Source organism: Canis aureus, chromosome 23 (assembly GCF_053574225.1).
Source record: "Canis aureus isolate CA01 chromosome 23, VMU_Caureus_v.1.0, whole genome shotgun sequence".
In the NCBI taxonomy this organism is placed as follows: domain Eukaryota; kingdom Metazoa; phylum Chordata; class Mammalia; order Carnivora; family Canidae; genus Canis; species Canis aureus.
The window spans coordinates 18,243,452-18,264,406 of record NC_135633.1 but is presented as its reverse complement, the minus strand read 5'-3'; the positions used below and the strand labels follow the sequence as shown (position 1 = coordinate 18,264,406).

Here is a 20,955-nt window from a genome sequence, read left to right as displayed (position 1 = left end):
TTTATTTATTTATTCATGAGACATAGGCAGAGGCAGAAGCGGGCTCCCTGCAGGGAACCTGATATGAGACTTGATCCCAGAATCCCGGGATCATACCCTGAGCCAAAGGCAGACGCTCAAACGCTGAGCCACCCAGATGTCCCAAGAGTTACTAAATTTTTATCTCTTCTCCAAAACCTGTAATTTTTTTTGAATGCCAACTTAAATACCGCCTGCAATTAACAAAAATTGTTTATCATAATCTGGAAAATTGGTTGCTAAGTAGTTACTAATGACATCACATCACTACCTGATTACTACAAGTAACCAAACCCTATCATGTAGGGGATCTACAAAATATTTTGCCCAGAAAAAGAATCCTAATACTAATTAAAGAGAGACAGATAGGCAGACAACAAAAAGAAAACACTGGAATCACTAATCAACAGGATGGATAAAAAAAGTTCTCTATATAGCACATAAATCCCTCTGTACCAACACCATTTTGATCATGGCCAAACCTCATCTACAGAAACAGAAATCCTCCACTCCTGACAAATTAATCTCTTTACTGACATAAAGATTCTCACTAAACTTCCAGCTTAATGTTTCACCCAGCCAAAATCCCCTTACCTTCTCTCTAGCAATCCAAATCCTACTGCTCCAGGAAGGCATGCTTTCACATCTCTATCTTCCCTTTTTTTTTTTTTTTTAAGATTTTACTTATTTATTCATGAGAGACACACAGAGAGAGGCAGAGACACAGGCAGAGGGAGAAGCAGGCTCCATGCAGGGAGCCCGACATGGGACTCGATCTCAGGTCTCCAGGATCATGTCCTGGGCTGAAGGTGGCACTAACCCTCTGAACCACCCAGGCATCCCACAGATAATTTTCTTCAAAAAAAGGTCATTTGACAGCACCATAAAAATAATTGTGTTTAGGGATACTTGGGTGGCACAGTCAGCTGAGCATCAGACTCTTCGTTTTGGCTCAGGTTGTGATCTCAGGTCTTGAGATCGAGCCCCAGGTCAGGCTCTCCGTGGAGTCTGCTTGAGACTTTCCCCCTCTCCCTCTGCCCCTTCCAGCTACATTCTCTCAGATAAAAGCACTTTGGGGGTTTCATGGTTTTATTTTTATAGGTTAAAACAATAACAAAAATCAGTAATGAACAAGTGACTGCTACCAGGAACCAAATGACAATCTTTAGGGAAATTGTTTAGAAAACAGTTTATCTGGAAACCCTTGAATTATTATCACTCTCCATAGCAGCATCTTCAAACAATGTTCCTTTAATTTAGAGTGGATTTATACCTAGACAATTAATTTTTGGGTTTTTGAAGTTACTTGGCCCTACTGTCTATAAGATGGAGAAATACTCAAATACATAAAGCTTAAAAAGACTGGAAGCATTCGAAATTATTTGAAAATAAAATACCATTTTCTACAGGATACTCTTTAAAAAATTTAATATACTTTAAGTTTCAGCTGAATGTTAAACATATCTTCATATATAATAGATATTTTTAAGTGTGTAGTACTTTGTTGACTATACTTCTAATGTTGTTAGACAATCTTAAAAGATCCTCTGCTTACCCATCACTGGTGGTAGAACACATTAGTGTAAGCTGCAGACAACTTAATGGCCATTTGTTAGGATCTCTTCAAGTTTATGGGCTTTGTTAAAAGCATTTAAGGGCACCTAGGTGGCTCAGTAGTTACGCATCTGCCTTTGGCTCAAGGCGTGGTCCCCGGGTCCTGGGATCGAGTCCTGAATCAGGCTCCCCCCATGGGGAACCTGCTTCTCTCTCTGCCTATGTCTCTGTCTCTCATTAATAAATACACAAAATGTTTAAAAAGATTTAAAAAGTTCAATCAGTTTCAACAATCAATCAACAGTTTCAACTGTTGAAAAGCAACTAAAAACTCTCACAAGATGGAATAAAAGTATTTAGTTTCTAGGTCTGCTTTCTTCTTTTTTTATTATTTTTTTAAAAATATTTTATTTATTTATTCATGAGAGACACAGAGAGAGAAAGAGAGAGGCAGAGACACAGGCAGAGGGAGAAGCAGGCTCCAAGCTGGGAGCCCGACGTGGGACTCGATCCTAGGACTCCAGGATCGCGCCCTGGGCGGAAGGCAGGTGCTCAACCGCTGAGCCACCCAGGGATCCCCTCTTCTTTTCTTTAATACATTTATTTTATCCTTTGCACACTTTTATTTCATTTTAAACTTTAAGTAGGCTTCACACCTAAGGTGGGGCTTGAACTCACAACCCTGAGATTAAGAGTTGCATGCTCTACGGACTGAGCCAGCCAGGTGCCCCTAGGTATGCTTTCTTCTTAAAATAATATTTAAAAGTCCTGAGAAATGGCAGAATGGTGTAACATAAAAAGCTTGAGAATGAGCGATCTCAGTTAAATAGTAATTGCTAATATTTATTTAGCCTCTTCACAAAGCCATTACAATAAGTGCTTTACATCAATTCTTTTATGTAATCTCATGGCAAACTAAGCAAATACTATTATTACTATCATCTCTGTCATCCCCACTGTACAGTTTAGCCACTGTGGGTTTTTTTTGTTTTTTTTTTTTTAGCCACTGTGTTTTGAAAGATAACAAGTCCAAAGTCATAAGTGGTAGAGCAGGAACTCACACACAAGTGTTCCTGCCACTTGTAAGTGGCACCTGTATATAGTTAAATCCCTGCTCTTAACTACTTGACCAATCAATCTGGCTTCGTGACTTTATGCGATTTCATAGCCACTCTGGGCCTCAGTTTCCTCATCGATAAAAAGAGAGCATAAGTGCTGAAGTTTCAGTTCTGTCCAGCTTCAATACTGTCAACCTTACATCCTCCTTGAACTTCAAAACAAGCCAGCGTCATTAGTTGTCTTATCGAATTCAACTACAACAGCATTTACGACGCACCTCCTCCGTGTCCGGCCTTGTGGTGGGCGGCAGCCCAAGCCCAGGTCCCCCACCCTCCCTGCTCCCGCGCCCCTGGGTGCCAGCAGGGCCCTTTTCCCTCGCAAATCCCCGGGACCAACTGAGGTCCTTTCCCCCCCGAAGCCACGACGGCACACTCCTGCGTCTGGGCCAGCCCAGCTCTGGTTCCGGTTCTACTCACCCTTCAGGTGGTCTCCGTTGCCCGGCGTCGTGAGACCTGGCGTCGCCGCTGCCCTGTCCCCCACAGCGGTCGTGTGGAGTGCCCCGGTCTGCGATCGTTCAGCGACTCTGCCTTTCGCCATGGCTGCTGCAGGGAAGGTGGAGGAAGAGGAGTGATGCCGCCCCCCCACCCCCTTCACAACTACTCTGCCGCAGGATCCTTACAACACCCAAGGGCCACAGCCACAGCCACTTCCGGGGCGACCACCTCACCTGAGACGACCTCCGCCCCGCGAGCGCCGCGACACTACTGAAAGCTACGGCGCCCACTCGGACTAAGCTCCGCCCCGCACCACCCCCGAGGCTCGCGCGCTCACGCTCGCCCAATAACCGCGAGACAAGTCAGGGTCCCGGCCCTCCCCATTCACCGCCCCGCCCCTCCTCGCGACTTCAGGGAGCAGGCGCAGTCGCGGCGCCGGAATCCCTTGGTGTGGCTCGAGGACGCAGGCATCTAATGCGCAGCTTTAATTACCCGGAAGTGCGGTCCCTGAGACTTCAAACCCTTTGTCCCGGCCGCCGGAAGTGCCCGCGAGTGATTAGTTGGCGTTTCGCAGCGAATGCTGATTCAGCCTTGCTGACTTCAACGGTTCCCCGAGGTGCTGTCTTCACCCTGGAGAGTCTAGGTGATGTTTGGTGTGAAAACGTTAAAAATAAAGCCTGAGCCGAGCCTATCGAAATTAAGGAAAGTTACGGCTCAGAGAGGAGCTATAACCTGTGAAGGTCACAGGGTGGCAGAAATGGGTTTAGAAGCTTTCCCTCTTCCTCACCCTGCCGCCCCTCACTTTAGTAAACCCGGGTCAGCCCATTTAGCTTTTCCTTCTGCTGAGCCCAGAAGTGCGTTTTGGACTATTAACTTTTCCACTCTTTTTTTTTTTTTTTTAACTTTTCCACTCTTAAATCTCAGGGCAGTATTTAGCTTACTCATTGATGAGTGTATTGGAATTCCCTCTTGAAAGCATCTTGGCAGTCTGCACAAAAATACTCTGTTCCTATCCAGTAATCACATTTCTAGGAAACTATTCCATGGAAATAATACAGAGGAAGTTACTCTTAACACCATTATTTATTAGTATAACGGTAAATGTGGAAGAAATCTAAAGCCCAACACTAGAGAATGGTTGAGTAAATTATGGGAGATTATTCAAGGGAACTGTTTAATGTACACAACCTCTGCCTACTTATGTTAAGATCTTCAGTGACCTCTCCAAGAGGTAGCCCCCCACACCCCAATGTTTTTCCTTCATGGTCATTAAAAGTAATTATTTGGATTCTTTGTTTACTTGTTCATTGCCTGCCACCTCTACAATGGGAGCTCTATTAAGGTAGGATCTTTTTGTTCACCACTGTGTATCCCCCTGGAGCTGACAGAGTGCCAGCACCTTCAGTGGGAGTTCAATAAATTTATTCACTAAACTTTCAACTATAGAAAATCATATTTATGAAGAGACTAATGTGGGCAATGCTTATTCAAAAGTAAATTCAAAGAAGTATAAAAAACAAAAATATTAAATACATTAGCAAGTAAAGTCATATTTTTAGGATAAAGTCTTTGTTTTGTTTTAAAATATAATCTCTATGCCCAATTTGGGGCTCAAACTCACTACCCCAAGATAAAAAGTCACATGCTCCCACCAACGAGCCAGCCAGGCACCCCAGGATAGAGAGGCTTAAGTAATGAGAGAGTCTAGGTGATGACTTAAAAACAAAACAATTTTTGGGATCCCTGGGTGGCTCAGCGGTTTAGCGCCTGCCTTCAGCCCAGGGTGTGATCCGGGAGTCCCGGGATCGAGTCCCACGTCGGGCTCCTTGCATGGAGCCTGCTTCTCCCTCTGCCTGTGTCTCTGCCTCTCTGTGTCTCTCATGAATAAATAAATAAAATCTTTAAAAAATAAAAAAATAAAAACAAAACAATTTTTAAGCATTTGATATATTTTATTACATACAAAAATTAAAAGTAAGTATAACAAAAACAAAAAAACCCACAAAAACCTCCAAAACCTAGGAATAGACAGATAAGATACTGCCGCATGAATAGAATTACTACAAATCGGGGCTCCTGACTGGCTCAGTTGGTGGAGTATGTGACTCTTGATCTTGGGGTCATGAGTTCAAGTTCCATGTTGGGTACAGAGATTAATTTTTAAAAATTTTTGAAAGAATTACTACAAGTCAGTAAGAAAAGTACAATTCAACAGAAAAATGAACAAGGGCTATGAATAATTCACAGAAGAAAAAATTAAATAGCCAACAAATTAGGAAAAGATGAACCTCATTAATACAGTGTGATAACACTGAGAGTAGAGAGGATGCAATAGCAATAGAGAGGGGTATCTAAATTGGAGTGGGTTGCAATGAAGGTCTCCTAGATAGAATGATTCTTAAACTGATTTAAAGGATGAGTAGGAATTAACAAAAGAAAGGGGAAGGAAACCTTTGCAAAGTCTAGAAGCTACTGTTACCTTTGAAAAATAAATGCAAGCAAAGAGTGGGAAAATGGAAAATGAGATGAGAGAGATAAGACGAAGGACTTGTCACAAAATGCTAGAAGTTTGAACTTAATCCTCAAAGATAATCTGAAGTCATTGACTAGAGAGGGACATACAAGGATTTGTATATACAAAACTTATTCTGACTTCTCAGTGATAGAATTGTGCCCCCGTAGCAGAAAGAAGGTAAAAAATTATTTTAAACCTGGCCTGACCCAGGGAAATGGACTAGAAACAAATATCTGACATCAAAGATGCTGTATGAGAAAAACTGCTTTTAAACTTTTAATTACATGAGTAAATACATAGTCATTCCAGAAAAATCGAAAAAGCAAACTATCAGAAAAACAAAAATCATCCATATACTGTCATCCATAGATAATCGTGATATTTGGGATTTCTCCTTCTGGAATATTAGAAATGTTAAGGAAGTAGAACATAGGGGACTAATGTCTAATTAGGCAAGGTTATTAAGTAAGAGGGAAGGGACTAGTGTTTAGAGAGTTTCTGATTTAGGAGGCCGAGGGGAATATTTGTGCCTAAGAAATTAGAGGAAGAGGAGTCAGACTGGAAGGAAAGCTGCTGAATTTTGTTTTGGATACCCTATCTAAACTTCCTCACTTTGTGATTTCTTCCACCTTTTCTCAGCTAAAACTGCTCTCATTAATGGTCATCAGTGGGCTTCGTCTCATTGGATTCTGTGGTCAGTTTTTAGTCATTTGCCACCTCTCTGCATTGCTTAATACAGTAACTGCTCCCTCCTTCATGGTTTTCATGACAACTCTCTGACCACTTAGTAGACTCTTGAAGGTAATTCTTCTTTTCTCTACCTTATGTCTTAAATGCTGGTTATTTCCCCCAAGATAGTTCCTCTCTCCTTAGTCTACAAACTTTTTCTAGGCAATCTTAGCCATGACTTCAGCAGCCACTATTAATACATACATAGATGATAAATAAATGTTTATCTCAAACACCAGAATGATACACATAAAGCTTATTTGTACCTGGGGGTACCACACATTAACACTTCAAACTCAGAACATCCAAATCTTTTTTTTTTTTTTTTTTTTAAGATTTTATTTATTTAGGATAGAAGGGGGGGGCGGTGGGCAGAGACACAGGCAGAGAGAGAAGCAGGCTCCATGCAGGGAGCCTGACTCGGAACTCGATCCCAGGACTCCAGGATCCCAGAACGCCCTGGGCCAAAGGCAGGCGCTAAACCACTGAGCCACCCAGGGATCCCCAGATCTGAAATCAGTATCTTACCTCTCAAACTTTATCCACTCTCTATGTTCACAGTCTTGGGAGATGGGTACCATCAGCTCCTCTTTTGCTCAAGCCAGAAACCCAAGAATTCTTATTTTACATTCATTAAGCTCAACTTGTTTTGTTTTTTGAGAGAGGAAGAGAGAGAATTTTTTTTTTTTTAAGATTTTATTTACTTATGAGAGACACAGAGAGAGGCAGAGACGCAGGAAGAGGGAGAAGCAGGCTCCTTCAAGGAGCCCGATGTGGGACTTGATTGTGGACTCCAGGATCACGTCCTGAACCAAAGGCAAACGCTCAATCACTGAGCCACCCAGGAACGGTTGAGCCACCCAGGTGTCCTGAAGAGAAAGAATCTTAAGCAGCCTCCACACCCACAGGATGCAGTCTCATAACCCTGAGATCATGACCTGAATCAGGTGCTTAACAAGCCACCCAGATGTCTCTCAATTTGTTGAATGTATGAAAGAACAATGAATGAATGAATTCTTCATCATTCACGCTCACATCCAAATTCTGGGTCTAATCAGATAATCTCCTTACCCACCTCATTCAGATCTCATGATCTCTCTTCTCTTTCACCCCCTTGCCATTTTCTATATTACCATTAAAGTGGCCTCTGAGATAATCTTTTTTTTTAAAGATTTATTTATTCATGAGAGACACAGAGACACAGGCAGAGGGAGAAGCAGTCTCTATGAAGGAGCCTGATTCAGGTCTTGATCCCCAGACTCCAGGATCACACCCTGGGCCGAAGGCAGGCACTCAACCTCTGAGCTACTCAGGGATCCCCTGGCCTCTGAGATAATCTTGAAGCCATTCATGATCTGAAACAAGCTCAAAAGATCTAGCTGACTCTGAATCCAATATGAATAAACAATCAGTGAATAAAAGAAACCATTCTGAACCACCATGTAGTATCCTGAAATTATCACACTCATTTGTGCTACTGTGTCCTTGCAAAAGTTATTCCTCTACCTTAAATGTCTTCTCCCTAGTATTTCTCTATGATCAATTACTGCGTATTTTTAAAGATTTCCTCTCCTAGATTTCTTCTATTTTAGTAATTATTATTTTCTGATTGTTTACTTTTCTGCCACCATACTATGAGCACCCTTTGGTGATCAGCACAGTGCTTTTTTCAATGTTTTTACACAATGAGTGCTTTTGAGATACATGAAAGCTCTCCAAATACATATGATCACAAGATAATTACAAGTCTGTTGCTCAGCAGAAATTAAAACAAAGTTTGATGTTGAAAATATTGATACTTTTTTTAAAAAGATTTTTATTTATTTATTCATGAGACACACACACACACAGAGGCAGAGACAGGCAGAGAGAGAAGCTGGCTCCATGCAGGGAGCCTGATGTGGGACTCGACCCCAGGTCTCCAGGATCATGTTCTGGGCCAAAGGCAGGTGCTCAACCACTGAGCCACCCAGGCATCCCAAAATATTGATACTTTTTTTAAAAAAAGATTTTATATATTTATTCATGAGACACACACAGAGAGAGAGGCAGAGACACAGGCAGCCGGAGAAGCAGGCTTCCCACAAGGAGCCGGATGTGGGACTTGATCCTGGATCCTGGGATCATGCCCTGAGCCAAAGGCAGACACTAAACCGCTGAGCCACCCAGGTGTCCCAAAATATTGATACTTTTTGAAAAAAGAAAGACTGAGGATGGTAGACCTGCACCAGCAGATATAAAAATATTATAAAGCTATGGTAATTAAAACATGGGTATATGGAGCAGGAAAAAAGTAAGTAAATAAGATCAAATAAACCTATGTAATTATGAGGATTAATATATGATAAAGGAAGCATTTTAAATCAGAAAAAAAAGATTAGTCAGTGGAGCATGAGACTCTTGATCTTGGGATTCTGAGTTTGAGCTCTGTATTGAGTATGGAGGTTATTTAAAAATAAAATCTTAGGGATCCCTGGGTGGCGCAGCGGTTTGGCGCCTGCCTTTGGCCCAGGGCGCGATCCTGGAGGCCCGGGATCGAATCCCACGTCGGGCTTCCGGTGCATGGAGCCTGCTTCTCCCTCTGCCTGTGTCTCTGCCTCTCTCTCTCTCTCTCACTGTGTGCCTATCATAAATAAATAAAAAATTAAAAAAAAAATAAATAAAATCTTAAAAAAAGATTATTCAATAAATGGTACTGTGATATTTAACCACTTTTTAAGAAGCCAGATACCTGCTATACTATATACAAAATTATCAAATGATTTTATTTTTCTAAAGATTTATTTATTTTTATTTTTTTATTTATTTTATTTTTATTTTTTTATTATTTTTTTTAGATTTATTTATTTTAGAGAGAGAGTGCATGTGAATGAGTAGGGGGGAAGGACAGAAGGAGAGAATCCCAAATAGGGGCAGGCCAGGTGGCTCAGCGGTTTAGTGCCCGCCTTCATCCCAGGGTGTGACCCTGGAAACCCAGGACTGAGTCCCGAGTCAGGCTCCCTGCATGGGAGGGTGCTTCTTCCTCTGCCTGTGCCTCTGCCTCTCTCTCTCTCTCCTCTCTGTGTATTCTCATGAATAAATAATAAAATCTTGAAGAAGAAGAAGAAGAAGAAGAAGAAGAAGAAGAAGAAGAAGAAGAAGAAGAAAGAAGAAGAAAGAAGAAAGGAGAAAGAAGAAGAAGAAGAAGGAGAAAGAAGAAGAAGAAGAAAGAAGAATCCCAAATAGGCTCCCCACTGAGCAGGGAGCCTGATGCAAACTCAATCCTATGACCTGAACCAAAACCAAGAGTTGGACGCTCAACTGACTGAGCCACCGAGGCACCTCATCAAATGATTTTAAAGCTTTTAATTTAATAAAACTATGAAAGTACTAGAAGACAAAATAGAAAAAGTGTTTTTGTTACTTTGAGCAAAAGACCTTGCTTAGTATAACCACTAGGGAAGCTTCTGGTTTTACCCTCATGCAACCCTTAAAACAGACTATACTTTGTCACACACCCAAAAGAAAATCTCCATAAAACAATAATAAACAGGGATCCCTGGGTGGCGCAGCGGTTTGGCGCCTGCCTGTGGCCCAGGGTGTGATCCTGGAGACCCAGGATCGAATCCCACGTCGGGCTCCCGGTGCATGGAGCCTGCTTCTCCCTCTGCCTGTGTCTCTGCCTCTCTCTCTCTCTCTCTCTCACTGTGTGCCTATCATAAATAAAAAAAAATAAACAAATATACTATTTTCTTTTTTTTTTCTTTAATAGGCTCCATACCCAATGTGGGGCTTGAACTCATGACCCTGAGGTCAAGGGTTGCATGCTCTACCAAGTGAGCCAGCCAGGTACGCCTAGAGTTTATAAAATTGAAGACAGAGAAACAGTCAATAAATTCCTTTAGACATTTATTTTATTCCCTCTTATTGTCAGCTCCTCTCTTTTTCTCTTCCCTCCTTTTATTTTAAAAAAGATTTTATTAATTTATTCATGAAACGCACAGAGAGAGAGGCAGAGGAAGATGTAGGCTCCACGCAGGAAGCCCAATGTGGGACTCAATCTTGGGTCCCCAGGATCATGCGCTGGGCCAAAGACAGGTGCCAAACTGCTGAGCCACCCAGGGATCCCCTTTCTCCTCTCTCCTAATCTCTAGAATAAACAGTCCTTTTCAGATTAAAACAGTTTTTAATCTTGATTCACAGACCCTGGAAGCCAGCTTTGGGGCAAGCTTAGAAAAGTCTTTATTTGATAAAGTTGAAAAAGTTTTTTTTGTTTTGTTTTTTAAATTTATTTTTATTTATATATGATAGACATAGAGAGAGAGAGAGGCAGAGACACAGGCAGAGGGAGAAGGAGGCTCCATGCTGGGAGCCCAACACGGAACTCGATCCCGGGACCCCAGGATCGCGCCCTGGGCCAAAGGCAGGCGCGAAACCGCTGAGCCACCCAGGGATCCCTGAGAATCTAAAATTTATATTAGAATAGGGAAAAAAATATTTTAAGTGTATTATACATGAAGGAAAAATTGCGCTAACTTAAATTTACAGCTTGCTGAATATTCACTAACTCAACATGGGTCCCCAAATCAATAAATAGAACATTACCAATACCCAGAAGACCCCATACTTCCTTCCAAGTCACTATGGAGCCTCCCTATGAGAAAACATTGGAAAAGTCTCTTAAAATATAATGTAAAACCCAAAAGCCAATTTGAGATTTCCAGGTCTAACCATGACAAAGTAATTGGTATCAGACCAGTCTTCCCACTGCAAACAACTAGAAAACTGGACAAAAAATCTGAAACACTGCTTTTACTTTTTTAATATTTTTATATTTTTTAAAGATTTTATTTATTTATTTATTCATGAGAGACAGAGAAAGGCAGAGACACAGGCAGAGAGAGAAGCAGGCTCCATGCATGGAGCCTGACATGGGACTCAATCGCGGGTCTTCAGGATCAGGCCCTGGGCTGAAGGCAGCGCCAAGCCACTGAGCCACCCGGGCTGCCCAGAAATGCTGCTTTTAGACATTGAACAATAGTCAGAGACTGTAATCCTTAAGAGAAGGGAAACAAATAAGACAAGTCTCATGATCACCATGGCTTTCTGCCTAGAGGTACTTTCTGGACTGTCACGTGGAGAGATAGTCCAAAGAGAACACAGTGGTGTTACTGGACCAACAAGAAAAGGATTGGAGCTTGAGGCTATCAATACGGCTGGAATTTGCAAGGCAGGATACCAGAGAGGAGCACAGAAGCTCAAGATAGCTGTTTGGGTCTTTTGTGAAAAATCTACATAAACCAGGGTAAGACTGTGTGAGGTAGAGCAAAAAACAAATGCTATGCTGGGAAAATTACAAGTAATGGAAAGCTATGAGCTAAATGGAGATTCCAAAGTTTACTTGGGGCTGGAGGACATTAAAGTTCCAATCAACCAAAGGAAAAGACCCCAGAAAGGCAAAGTCTAGGCATTGGGGATATTCTAACCCTAGAGAAAAAGCTGTTTTTTTTTTTTTAAAGATTTCATTTATTTATTTGAGAGAAAGAGAAAATGAAAGAGAATACAAGCCAAGCAGGGGACAGGGAGAAGGAGAAGCAGACTTCCCACTGAGCAGGGAGCCTAAAGCAGGGCTCAATCCCAGGACTCTGGAATCATGACCTGACCTGAAGGCAGACACCCAATGAACAGAGACAGCCAGGTGCCCTGAGAAAAGGCTGTTTCAGACACACACTAATAAAGATTAAAAACAAGTTTCAAAAGATTAATTTGATGCACAAATAAAATGCCTACCGGAACAAACCTCAACATTGCTCAAAGTACAATTAAAAAAAAAAAAATAGGGGCACATGGCTGGCTTACTCCATTAAGCAACTGACCCTCAATTTTGGCTCAGGTCATGATCTCAGGGTCCTGGGATAGAGCCCCGAGTCTGGCTTGCACTGGGAAGGAAGTCTGCTTGAGGATTCTCTCTCCCTCTCCTTTTTGCCCCTCCCCCTGAGTCTCTCTCTCCTTCTCTAAAATAAATAAATCTAAAATATACTAAATAAATTATAAATAAAAAGAAAATCATATCCTGTAGCATGGTATCTATCATGTTCAGCCTGTAACCTAAAATTGCTAGACATTTTAGGTGCCTGGGTGGCTCAGTTGGTTAAGCTTCTGACTGTTGATTTCAGCTCAGGTCATGATCTTATGGTCATGAGATGGAGCCCCAGATCAGGTTCTACACTCTGGAGCATCTACTTGAGAATCTCTTCTATCTCTGCCTCTTTCCCTCCTCAAACATACTCTCTCTCTCTTTCAAATAAGTAAATAAATAAATCTTTTTTAAAAATTTTACATAAGTAAATAAAAGCAGAAAAAGCAGGAAAAGGTGATCCATAATCAGAATAAAAATCAATCAAAAGAAAAGACCCAGAAATGTCTTTTTTTAAAAGCTATTATGGATATGTTCAAGAACTTAAAGGAAACCATGAGAATAACAAAGGAACAAATGAGAAATATCAATTAAGAAATGTAACCCATAAAACAGAAGAAAATAAAAATTTTGGAACTAAAAAATGAAATATCTGATATGAAAAATTCATCAGATGGGTTTATAATATCAGAGACCATACAAGAAAAAAATAGTGACCTTGAAGACAAGGCAAAAGAATCTTTTCAAACTGTAGCACAGGAAGGAAAAGGCTAAGTCTAACGTAAGCTTAATTAGAACTTTGGAAAGAAAGAAGGAAAAAAAATAAGCTATCTGAAGTATTTTCAGAAATAATGGCCAGGGATGCCTGGGTGGCTCAGCGGTTTAGCGCCTGTGGTCGGCCCAGGGCGTGATCCTGGAGACCCGGGATTGAGTCCAACATCGGGTTCCCTGCATGGATCCTGCTTCTCCCTCTGCCTGTGTCTCTGCCTCTCTCTCTCTCTCTCTCTCTGGGTCACTCATGAATAAATTAAATCTTTAAAAAATATGTTTAAAAAAATAATAGCCAAAGTTTGTATAGATTTGTTAAAAAAAAAAAAAATAAGCCCAAAGATCAAAAAGTCCATTGAGCTCCAAACACAAAGAAAAACACAGGTATATCATTTGATACAACCAAGAATAAACAGAAGATCTTTGGAATAGCCAGAGGGCGTTGGGGGGTGGGAGAGACATTTCATTCAGAGAAACAGCATAAAAATTAATGTGGACTTCTTATAAAACATAATGCAAATAAGAAGAAAATGGAACAATTTCTTTAATACTTAAAGAAAAAACTGTGAACTGAGAATTTAATTTAATTTAATTTTTTTTGAACTGAGAATTTTAAATCCAGTAGAAATACCTTAAAACATAAAGGTAAAATAAATATTTCAGATAAAGCAGAAAGATTTGTCATCAGCAGACTTGGAACACAAGAAATGTTAAAGGAAAATGATGGCAGTAGGAAATGCAGATCTACAGAGCAATGAAGAGTGCCCCTAAGGGTAAACACAGATAACTCTACAAGAAGTTTTTCCTCATTATATAGTTTTTAGAAGATAATTGGCAATCATACATACTGGTGGGAGTGTTAAATGGTACAATCACTTTGGAAAAAGTTTAGGCAACTTCTTATAAAACTAAATAAACACCTACTTATAACCCCTCAGTGTCACTCTTAAGTATTCACCCATTAGGACTGAAAATAAATGTCCACAAGAAAATTCATACACAAATATTCATAGCAGCTATAATCACAATAGCTAAAATCACTGGAAACAAGTGATGTGAGGACAGTGTCCTTGAAGTGAGGTGGAATGGCATAGGGTGTCAGCGTCCAGATAGAATGAGGAGGCTCATTTGGCACAGAAGTTTAAAACCCAGGCAAATGAAGAGAATGTCCTTATAGAAAGGCAGCCCATTGTAGGGTTTCAGAGCCCAAGCCAAGTGTGCCAGAGGTCCCCAACATCACCTGCAGATTCAATGGTTAACTAGCAGGACTCAGCAGAGTCATACTCACAGCTAGGATTTATTACAGCAAAATAATACAAACCAAAATCAGCAAAGGGAAAGGCCCATGGGGCCAAGTCCAAAGGAAACTAGGCACAGGCTTCTGAGAGCTCTCTCTCCCAATGGAATCATACAGAACATACTTAATTCCTCCTGCAACAAATTGTGATGTCATGTATGAAAGGTCTACTATGGAAGCTTATTAGAGACTCACAGTATTAGAGTGCCCAAAGTTTTTGTTGGAAGTTGGTCACATAGGCACTCTATGCCTAGTCAGAATTCCAGATAAGCACAAGGAAAGCAGTTGTTTGAAATAAACCACGTTATTTATACAAACAGTTTGAACATATTGAGCCCCCCTTATCAGTATGGGAATGGTGAAACCCTCCTGAAATCCAATTTACCAGGCGCTAGCCAAGGGCCAACCTTGCAAGCAGACTCTTCTAAGATTAGCAGTCTCAAGCCTGCTATTTTAACTCTTCTCTGCTCACCAGGTGACAAGGGTATCCCCCAGAAGGACCAGCTCCAAGCTTGTTTTCAAAGACAAAGGATGAGGCGAGTGTCCTCACAGGACTCAATGCTGGCACTAGCCTGGTACCAGGAGTCAGAGCCAAAACTGAGTAAAAGTGCATCCATGTAGAACAACCTCATGCAAGGTGTTGGTTGGAGTTCAAGTAAAATGAGGTGGGCGTGGCACAGGAGAGAGAAGGGATTGGTTACAAGCTAGTAGACTGAAAAAAAAAAAAAAAGTGACAATATTAGGAATAATAGAAGCCTGGATTTTCTTACCACCGTTAGAAACATGGAAATGGGGATCCCTGGGTGGCGCAGCGGTTTAGCGCCTGCCTTTGGCCCAGGGCGCGATCCTAGAGACCCGGGATCGAATCCCACGTCAGGCTCCCAGTGCATGGAGCCTGCTTCTCCCTCTGCCTATGTCTCTGCCTCTCTCTCTCTCTCTCTCTCTCTGTGACTATCATAAAAAAAAAAAAAAAACACAAAAAAAAGAAACATGGAAATGAAGAAAAGTGGAATGAAACACGTAATGTTGGATTGAAGTGGGAGTAATCAGTGTGAAATCATGGTTTTCAACACAAAGATAGATTATAGATAGATAGATGAATAGATGATAGATCGATATAGGAATGAATATAAATGTAAATGAGTGCGACCACTAAAAGGACATGGTGGTTAGGAGTGCCTGATTGGCTCAGTCGGTAGAGCATACGATTTTTGATCTTGGGTCGTGAGTTTGGGCCCCGTGTTGGGCATAGAATTTACTTTTAAAACGATAATAATAGATCCCTGGGGAGGCTCAGCGGTTTAACGCCTGCCTTCGGCCCAGGGCGTGATCCTGGAGTCCTGGGATCAAGTCCCACATCAGGCTTCCTGCATGGAGCCTGCTTCTCCCTCTGCCTGTGTCTCTGCGCCCCGCCCCCCATGTCTCTCATGAATAAATAAATAAAATCTTAAAAAATAAAAAGATAATAATGAAAAAAATACAAGAGTCTGGGGGCAATCATGCCCCCAAAACAATGAATAATACTTAGTGTCAAAATCTTGGTTCCAAATAATATTCTCCACTTCTAGGAGAAATGGCTGATTACAAGGTTGGGGCATGGAAAAATACAAGATGAGACCAGAACATCTTGTGCAAGAAGCAAGGAAGTGATCAAAGAATGGCAGGGACATATTAGAAAGATTTAAGAGCAAGCTTGAAGAGACTCCAATGATGCAATCAGCTGAACTGCAAAATAAATAATGATATTAACAGACATTAACAAATATTAATAAACAACAAATATTAACATAATATTAACAGTTATTAATGAATAATTAAGATTTTGATGAAAATAAAATAGTTTCAAAATATAATAAAATATGATTAACCACAAAAGAAAAAGAAGCTTTACATATCATTATCAACAACTGCTGGTAACAATTCTGAAAGATAAATACACAAATCACAATTATAGTTGAAGATTTCACCCCTCATTTCTCAATAATTAACCAAACAAGTAGACCTTTTATATCCTGATTGTGATGTTGGGTTTGTGAGTAAATCTATATATTTGCTAAAAATCAGAACAGCATTGCAAAAACTCATTATACTGTAGGATAATATTTTTTTAAAGATTTTATTCATTTATTCATGAGAGACAGAGAGAGAGAGGCAGAGACACAGGCAGAGGGAAAAGCAGGCTCCTGCATGGAGCCTGACGCAGGACTTGATCCCGAGTCTCCAGGATTAGGCCCTGGGCTTAAGGCGGCACTAAGCCGCCGAGCCACACGGCTGCCCGGATAGTTTTTTGTTTTTTTTTTTTTTAAGTAGGTTCCATGCCCAATGTGGGGTTCAAACTCACCACCCTGAGATCAAGAGTTGCATGTTCTACCAACTGAGCCAGCCAGGTGCCCGGCTGTAGGATAACTTTTTAAATACAATAAAAATAATATATACATATATATATTAGAAAGAATGGCAGGGTAAGTTAATAACTAATTTTACACCTTTTGAACTAGAAAAAGAAGAGCAAACTGAACCCACAGCTACCAGTAGGAAGAGAATAATGGAGTGGGGAGAGAAATAATAGATAACAGGAAAACAGTATAAAGAAAATCGGCAAAAACAAAAGCTGGTTCTTTAAGAAGAGCAACAAAATTGACAAACTTTACCTAGATCAACTAAAGTATAAAGTGAGAAAAGCCAAATTACTAAAATCAAGAAAGAAAGTAGAACATTTCTATAGATATTACAGAAATCACAAGGATTATGAAAGAATATTATGAATAGTTCCCTTCAGGGGGAAGAACCGGATAACAGGGGAACAGTGAAATTTTACTATTTAAGGGACGCCTGGATGGCTCAGTGGTTGAGCGTCTGCCTTCAACTCTGGGCATGATCCTGGAGTCCTGGGATTGAGTCCAAATCAGGCTCCCTACATGGAGCCTGCTCCTCCCTCTGCCTATGTCTCTGCCTCTCTCTCTCTCTTTCTCTGTCTCTCATGAATAAATGAAATCTTAAAAAAAAAAAAAAAGAAATTTTACTATTTGAATTTTGTCCTGTGTGCATGAGTAATGTATTTAACTAATAACAATAAACTTCTGAGCTCGAGAACAGACTGAAAAGAAAATAATATGGGATCCCTGGGTGGCGCAGCAGTTTGGCGCCTGCCTTTGGCCCAGGGCGCGATCCTGGAGACCCGGGATCGAATCCCACGTCGGGCTCCCGGTGCATGGAGCCTGCTTCTCCCTCTGCCTGTGTCTCTGCCTCTCTCTCTCTCTGTGACTATCATAAATAAATTAAAAAAAAAAAGTTAAAAAAATAATATGCTAAAATATAAATTATTTGTACTGTATTTTTCAAAAGTTTTTGCAATAAGCTTATGTTACTTTCATAATTGGAGTAAGAATGATTTTTAAATTTTTGTAATGTCAGTGTGCATATAACTTTGGCTGTGTTTCTTTAACTTACTATCATATCAAGTCTTACCTCTTCTTTGACTAGAGGAATTTAGTGAAAACAGCATCTTCTCCTTGGCTGTGAATGGGAACTGGAACCCCTAAGCTTTGCATTCCTAGGTAAGGAGACCTCAGTCTGAACTGGGAATGGAAGCAGTTTAGAAACAGAAAAAGAAGAGTGGTTTCTCAGGGAGCCAAAGAAGGAGGATTTGTCCTAAAAATAGATTGGAATGTGGTGACTGGACTCAGGCATTTAGAACTAATTTTTAAGTCCCAGTGTTCAGGCAGCTGTCAGACAGGGCAGGCCAGAAGCCAGCGGGATCAGGTCCCTGGAAACCAGCTGGTGATGCTGGAAGGAAGAAGCAGGCAATGAATGTGGGGTAGGCAGGGTCAGCATCTTCAAATACTGGCACAGCAGTGAGTTCTGTCTCCAGACCGGGTGGAGAAAGGCCCGGGCTCTGGTCAAGAGCAACCAACCAGGTCAAACTCTCTGGATCGACATCATTCCTCTGCCCAAAAAACGTAGGCAGCTCACACTGCCTTTCATTTATGCTGGGTGGAGAGAGTGCGGAATAAGTCCAAATGGTTCAAAGCTTTGAGCTTTGGCCTTCTGGCCCATTTCTCTCAATGCCATTTGTCCAGGCCAGTAAAGAATCCAGGTCTCTAAAGAGTCAGGAGTATCTGAACAAATCAGAATAACTTTTTTATTTTTAAAAAGTATTTTTTTCCACAAGACATCAATCATCATTATATTGTATGGCATGCTTGTATGGATTTTGTTTTATTTTGTTTTGTGTTGCTTCCTTAAGGAATGGAAGTTTCATGAGGACAGGGGACTTTCCCTGCTTCATTCATTACTGTGTTCTCAAAGCTCAGAAGAGTGGCACAAACAGTTGCTCAGAAGATTTTTGTTGAGATACAAAAAAGTATCATGGCCAAATACTTATCACAAAAAGTTCAAATAATACAGTTCAAAAGGAAAAATTAAGGGTCCTTATCTCAAAAAAATAAGGGTCCATATCTCAATCTAATTCTACCCCAAAAGATAATCCTTATTTTTAAAAATTTTAAAAATATTTTATTTATTTATTCATGAGAGACATGGAGAGAGAGTCAGAGACAGACGCAGAGGGAGAAGCGGGCTCCCTCTGGGGAGCCTGATGTGGGACCCGATCCCAGGACCCTGGGTTCATGCCCTGAGCCAAAGGCAGATGCTCAACCGCTGAGCCACCCAGGCATCCCAGAAAATAACCTTTATAAAACTTTTGTGTGTACAATACTAATCCTAGAAAAATCTGTCTTGTTCATTTCTGCACATCTTAGGCAGACCACAGTGCCTGGCAGAGAAGTACTTGATAAAAACTAGTTGAAAATTAATTGAATGAGTTATAAGCAGTCTTAGAGTTGGGGTGGGAGACCAAAAAAGGATTGGCAGCTACAGGCTATTTCCCCAAACAAGTTAGGGTGAGTTCCTTGAATTAGGTATTCATCAATTTTGCAAGCATCAAAGAAAGTGCCTGAACACCCTCTACCAATTATTAATTGAGCACTCACTCAATGACCCATCTGTATACTAAGAGAGAAATTTGATTGTCTAGCCTGCAACACTACTTCGGGCTTCCTTGAATAAGACTCTTTGCCCTATTAAACTGGTCCACTGCCTTTGTACCAGAGCATGTTGGCCCCAGGGCAGAACTCCCATCCCAAGGAGCTCTCCATGTCTCTTGACTGTTGGCAAGACAAAATGAGAAGCCCCTCCCAGAGGCCAGCAGACACAGACACCCACGCTCATGCCCAGCCTGTCTGGATGGAACGCTGCCCAGTTAGATCCTCTGAGACAGAGATCTGTCAGCCGCTCTTTGTGAGGATGTCTCAGGGGATTTGTCTGAGTGCCAGCTTCTCTGTGGAAAATGCAGTCAAAGCCAGAAAAAACCAGCAACTCAGCCACACTGAAAATACAATATTGAAGCATTATGCTGGAATGTGGCCATTTACAGCTGTCACACCACACTCACAGAGTGAAATCACATTTTTATGCCAGCTTTCCAAAGATATAATCACATGAAAACTATTTTTATTGCCTTGATGCCTGATTAAAAGTAGTTTACCACAAGTAAGAAAGTCTACTATAGGATCTCTGTTGAGGAGCATAAGTACAGAGAGCAAAGTGGCTGTTTTCTACTTTAGGAAACATTTAGTTATAAATAAAGTGATGCACTAAGCACAGAAAAGTGGATTCTTTGCTAGTTAATAATGCCATTGAATCAGCAAAATGACATCAAATCCTAGAATTCACCTTCATCATAGAAAAGCTTCTCAGTAGGCCTGGGCTACAATTTGGGCTTCAGTTCACCTTTACTTTCTTCCTGGCTTCTGCTTCTTTCCCTACCAGGTCTTTTCACTTCCAGAAGTTAAATAAAATCTTTTCATCTTATGCTGTACTTGCTGATGGGTTCTCATCAGTAAGCGGGGTGGGAGGGGGATGGGATGGAGAGAGGACTCATATTCTCTGTATCCAAAACATAAAAATTGCCAAATAATTCTCAGACCCTGGCACCTACTAGTTCCTTGGTTTGAGAGGCTCTTTTCCCAAATCTTTGAATGGCTGCCTCCTCATCTTAAGGTTCAGTCAAATGTCAGTTCTCTCTGCCTATTCTATTTAATATTGCCCTCTTCCCATCACTCTGTTTCATGGCACTTAGTCTTATTGTCCTCATACCACATCACCTGAAATTATATTAGTGATCTGATTATTGTCTGTTTCCCTAGGTAAGACCTAAGCACCATGAAAGCAAACACCTTGTCTGCCTTGGTGACTGCAGTATTCCAGCATTTCTTGGTACACAGCAGGCTTTTTATACATATTTATTTATAATTGAATACATGACGGCTGATAGATGGTAAGCAGGTGACTAAGTGCAAGAGATTTAAGGGTGATTTATTTATTTATTTATTTTTTTAATTTTTTATTTATTTATGATAGTCACAGAGAGAGAGAGAGAGGCAGAGACACAGGCAGAGGGAGAAGCAGGCTCCATGCACCGGGAGCCCGACGTGGGACTCGATCCCGGGTCTCCAGGATCGCGCCCTGGGCCAAAGGCAGGCGCCAAACCGCTGGGCCACCCAGGGATCCCCTTAAGGGTGATTTATTTAAGGATTTAAAAAGAAGGGATCCCTGGGTGATACAG

General features: G+C 41.0%; 1 protein-coding gene across 3 annotated transcripts in view; it reads right to left on the bottom strand.

Annotated features, from left to right (window-relative positions):
• The window catches only part of TMEM41B (transmembrane protein 41B), a 34,937-nt gene extending 20,510 nt beyond the window's left edge, over positions 1–14,427 (bottom strand). Inside the window, exons 1-3 of one of the 3 annotated variants that reach the window (XM_077866534.1) lie at positions 14,355–14,427; positions 3,618–3,764; positions 3,108–3,233 (exon numbers count right to left, since the gene is read on the bottom strand). In XM_077866534.1, coding sequence (XP_077722660.1) covers positions 3,108–3,228 — 121 coding nt within the window. In that variant the 5' untranslated portion in view covers positions 3,229–3,233; positions 3,618–3,764; positions 14,355–14,427. Of the gene's footprint in view, positions 1–3,107; positions 3,234–3,358; positions 3,517–3,617; positions 3,765–14,354 lie in introns of those variants that run through there. The other 2 variants (XM_077866533.1, XM_077866535.1) reach the window with 2 other exon arrangements.
• Between the last annotated feature and the right edge of the window lie 6,528 nt (positions 14,428–20,955).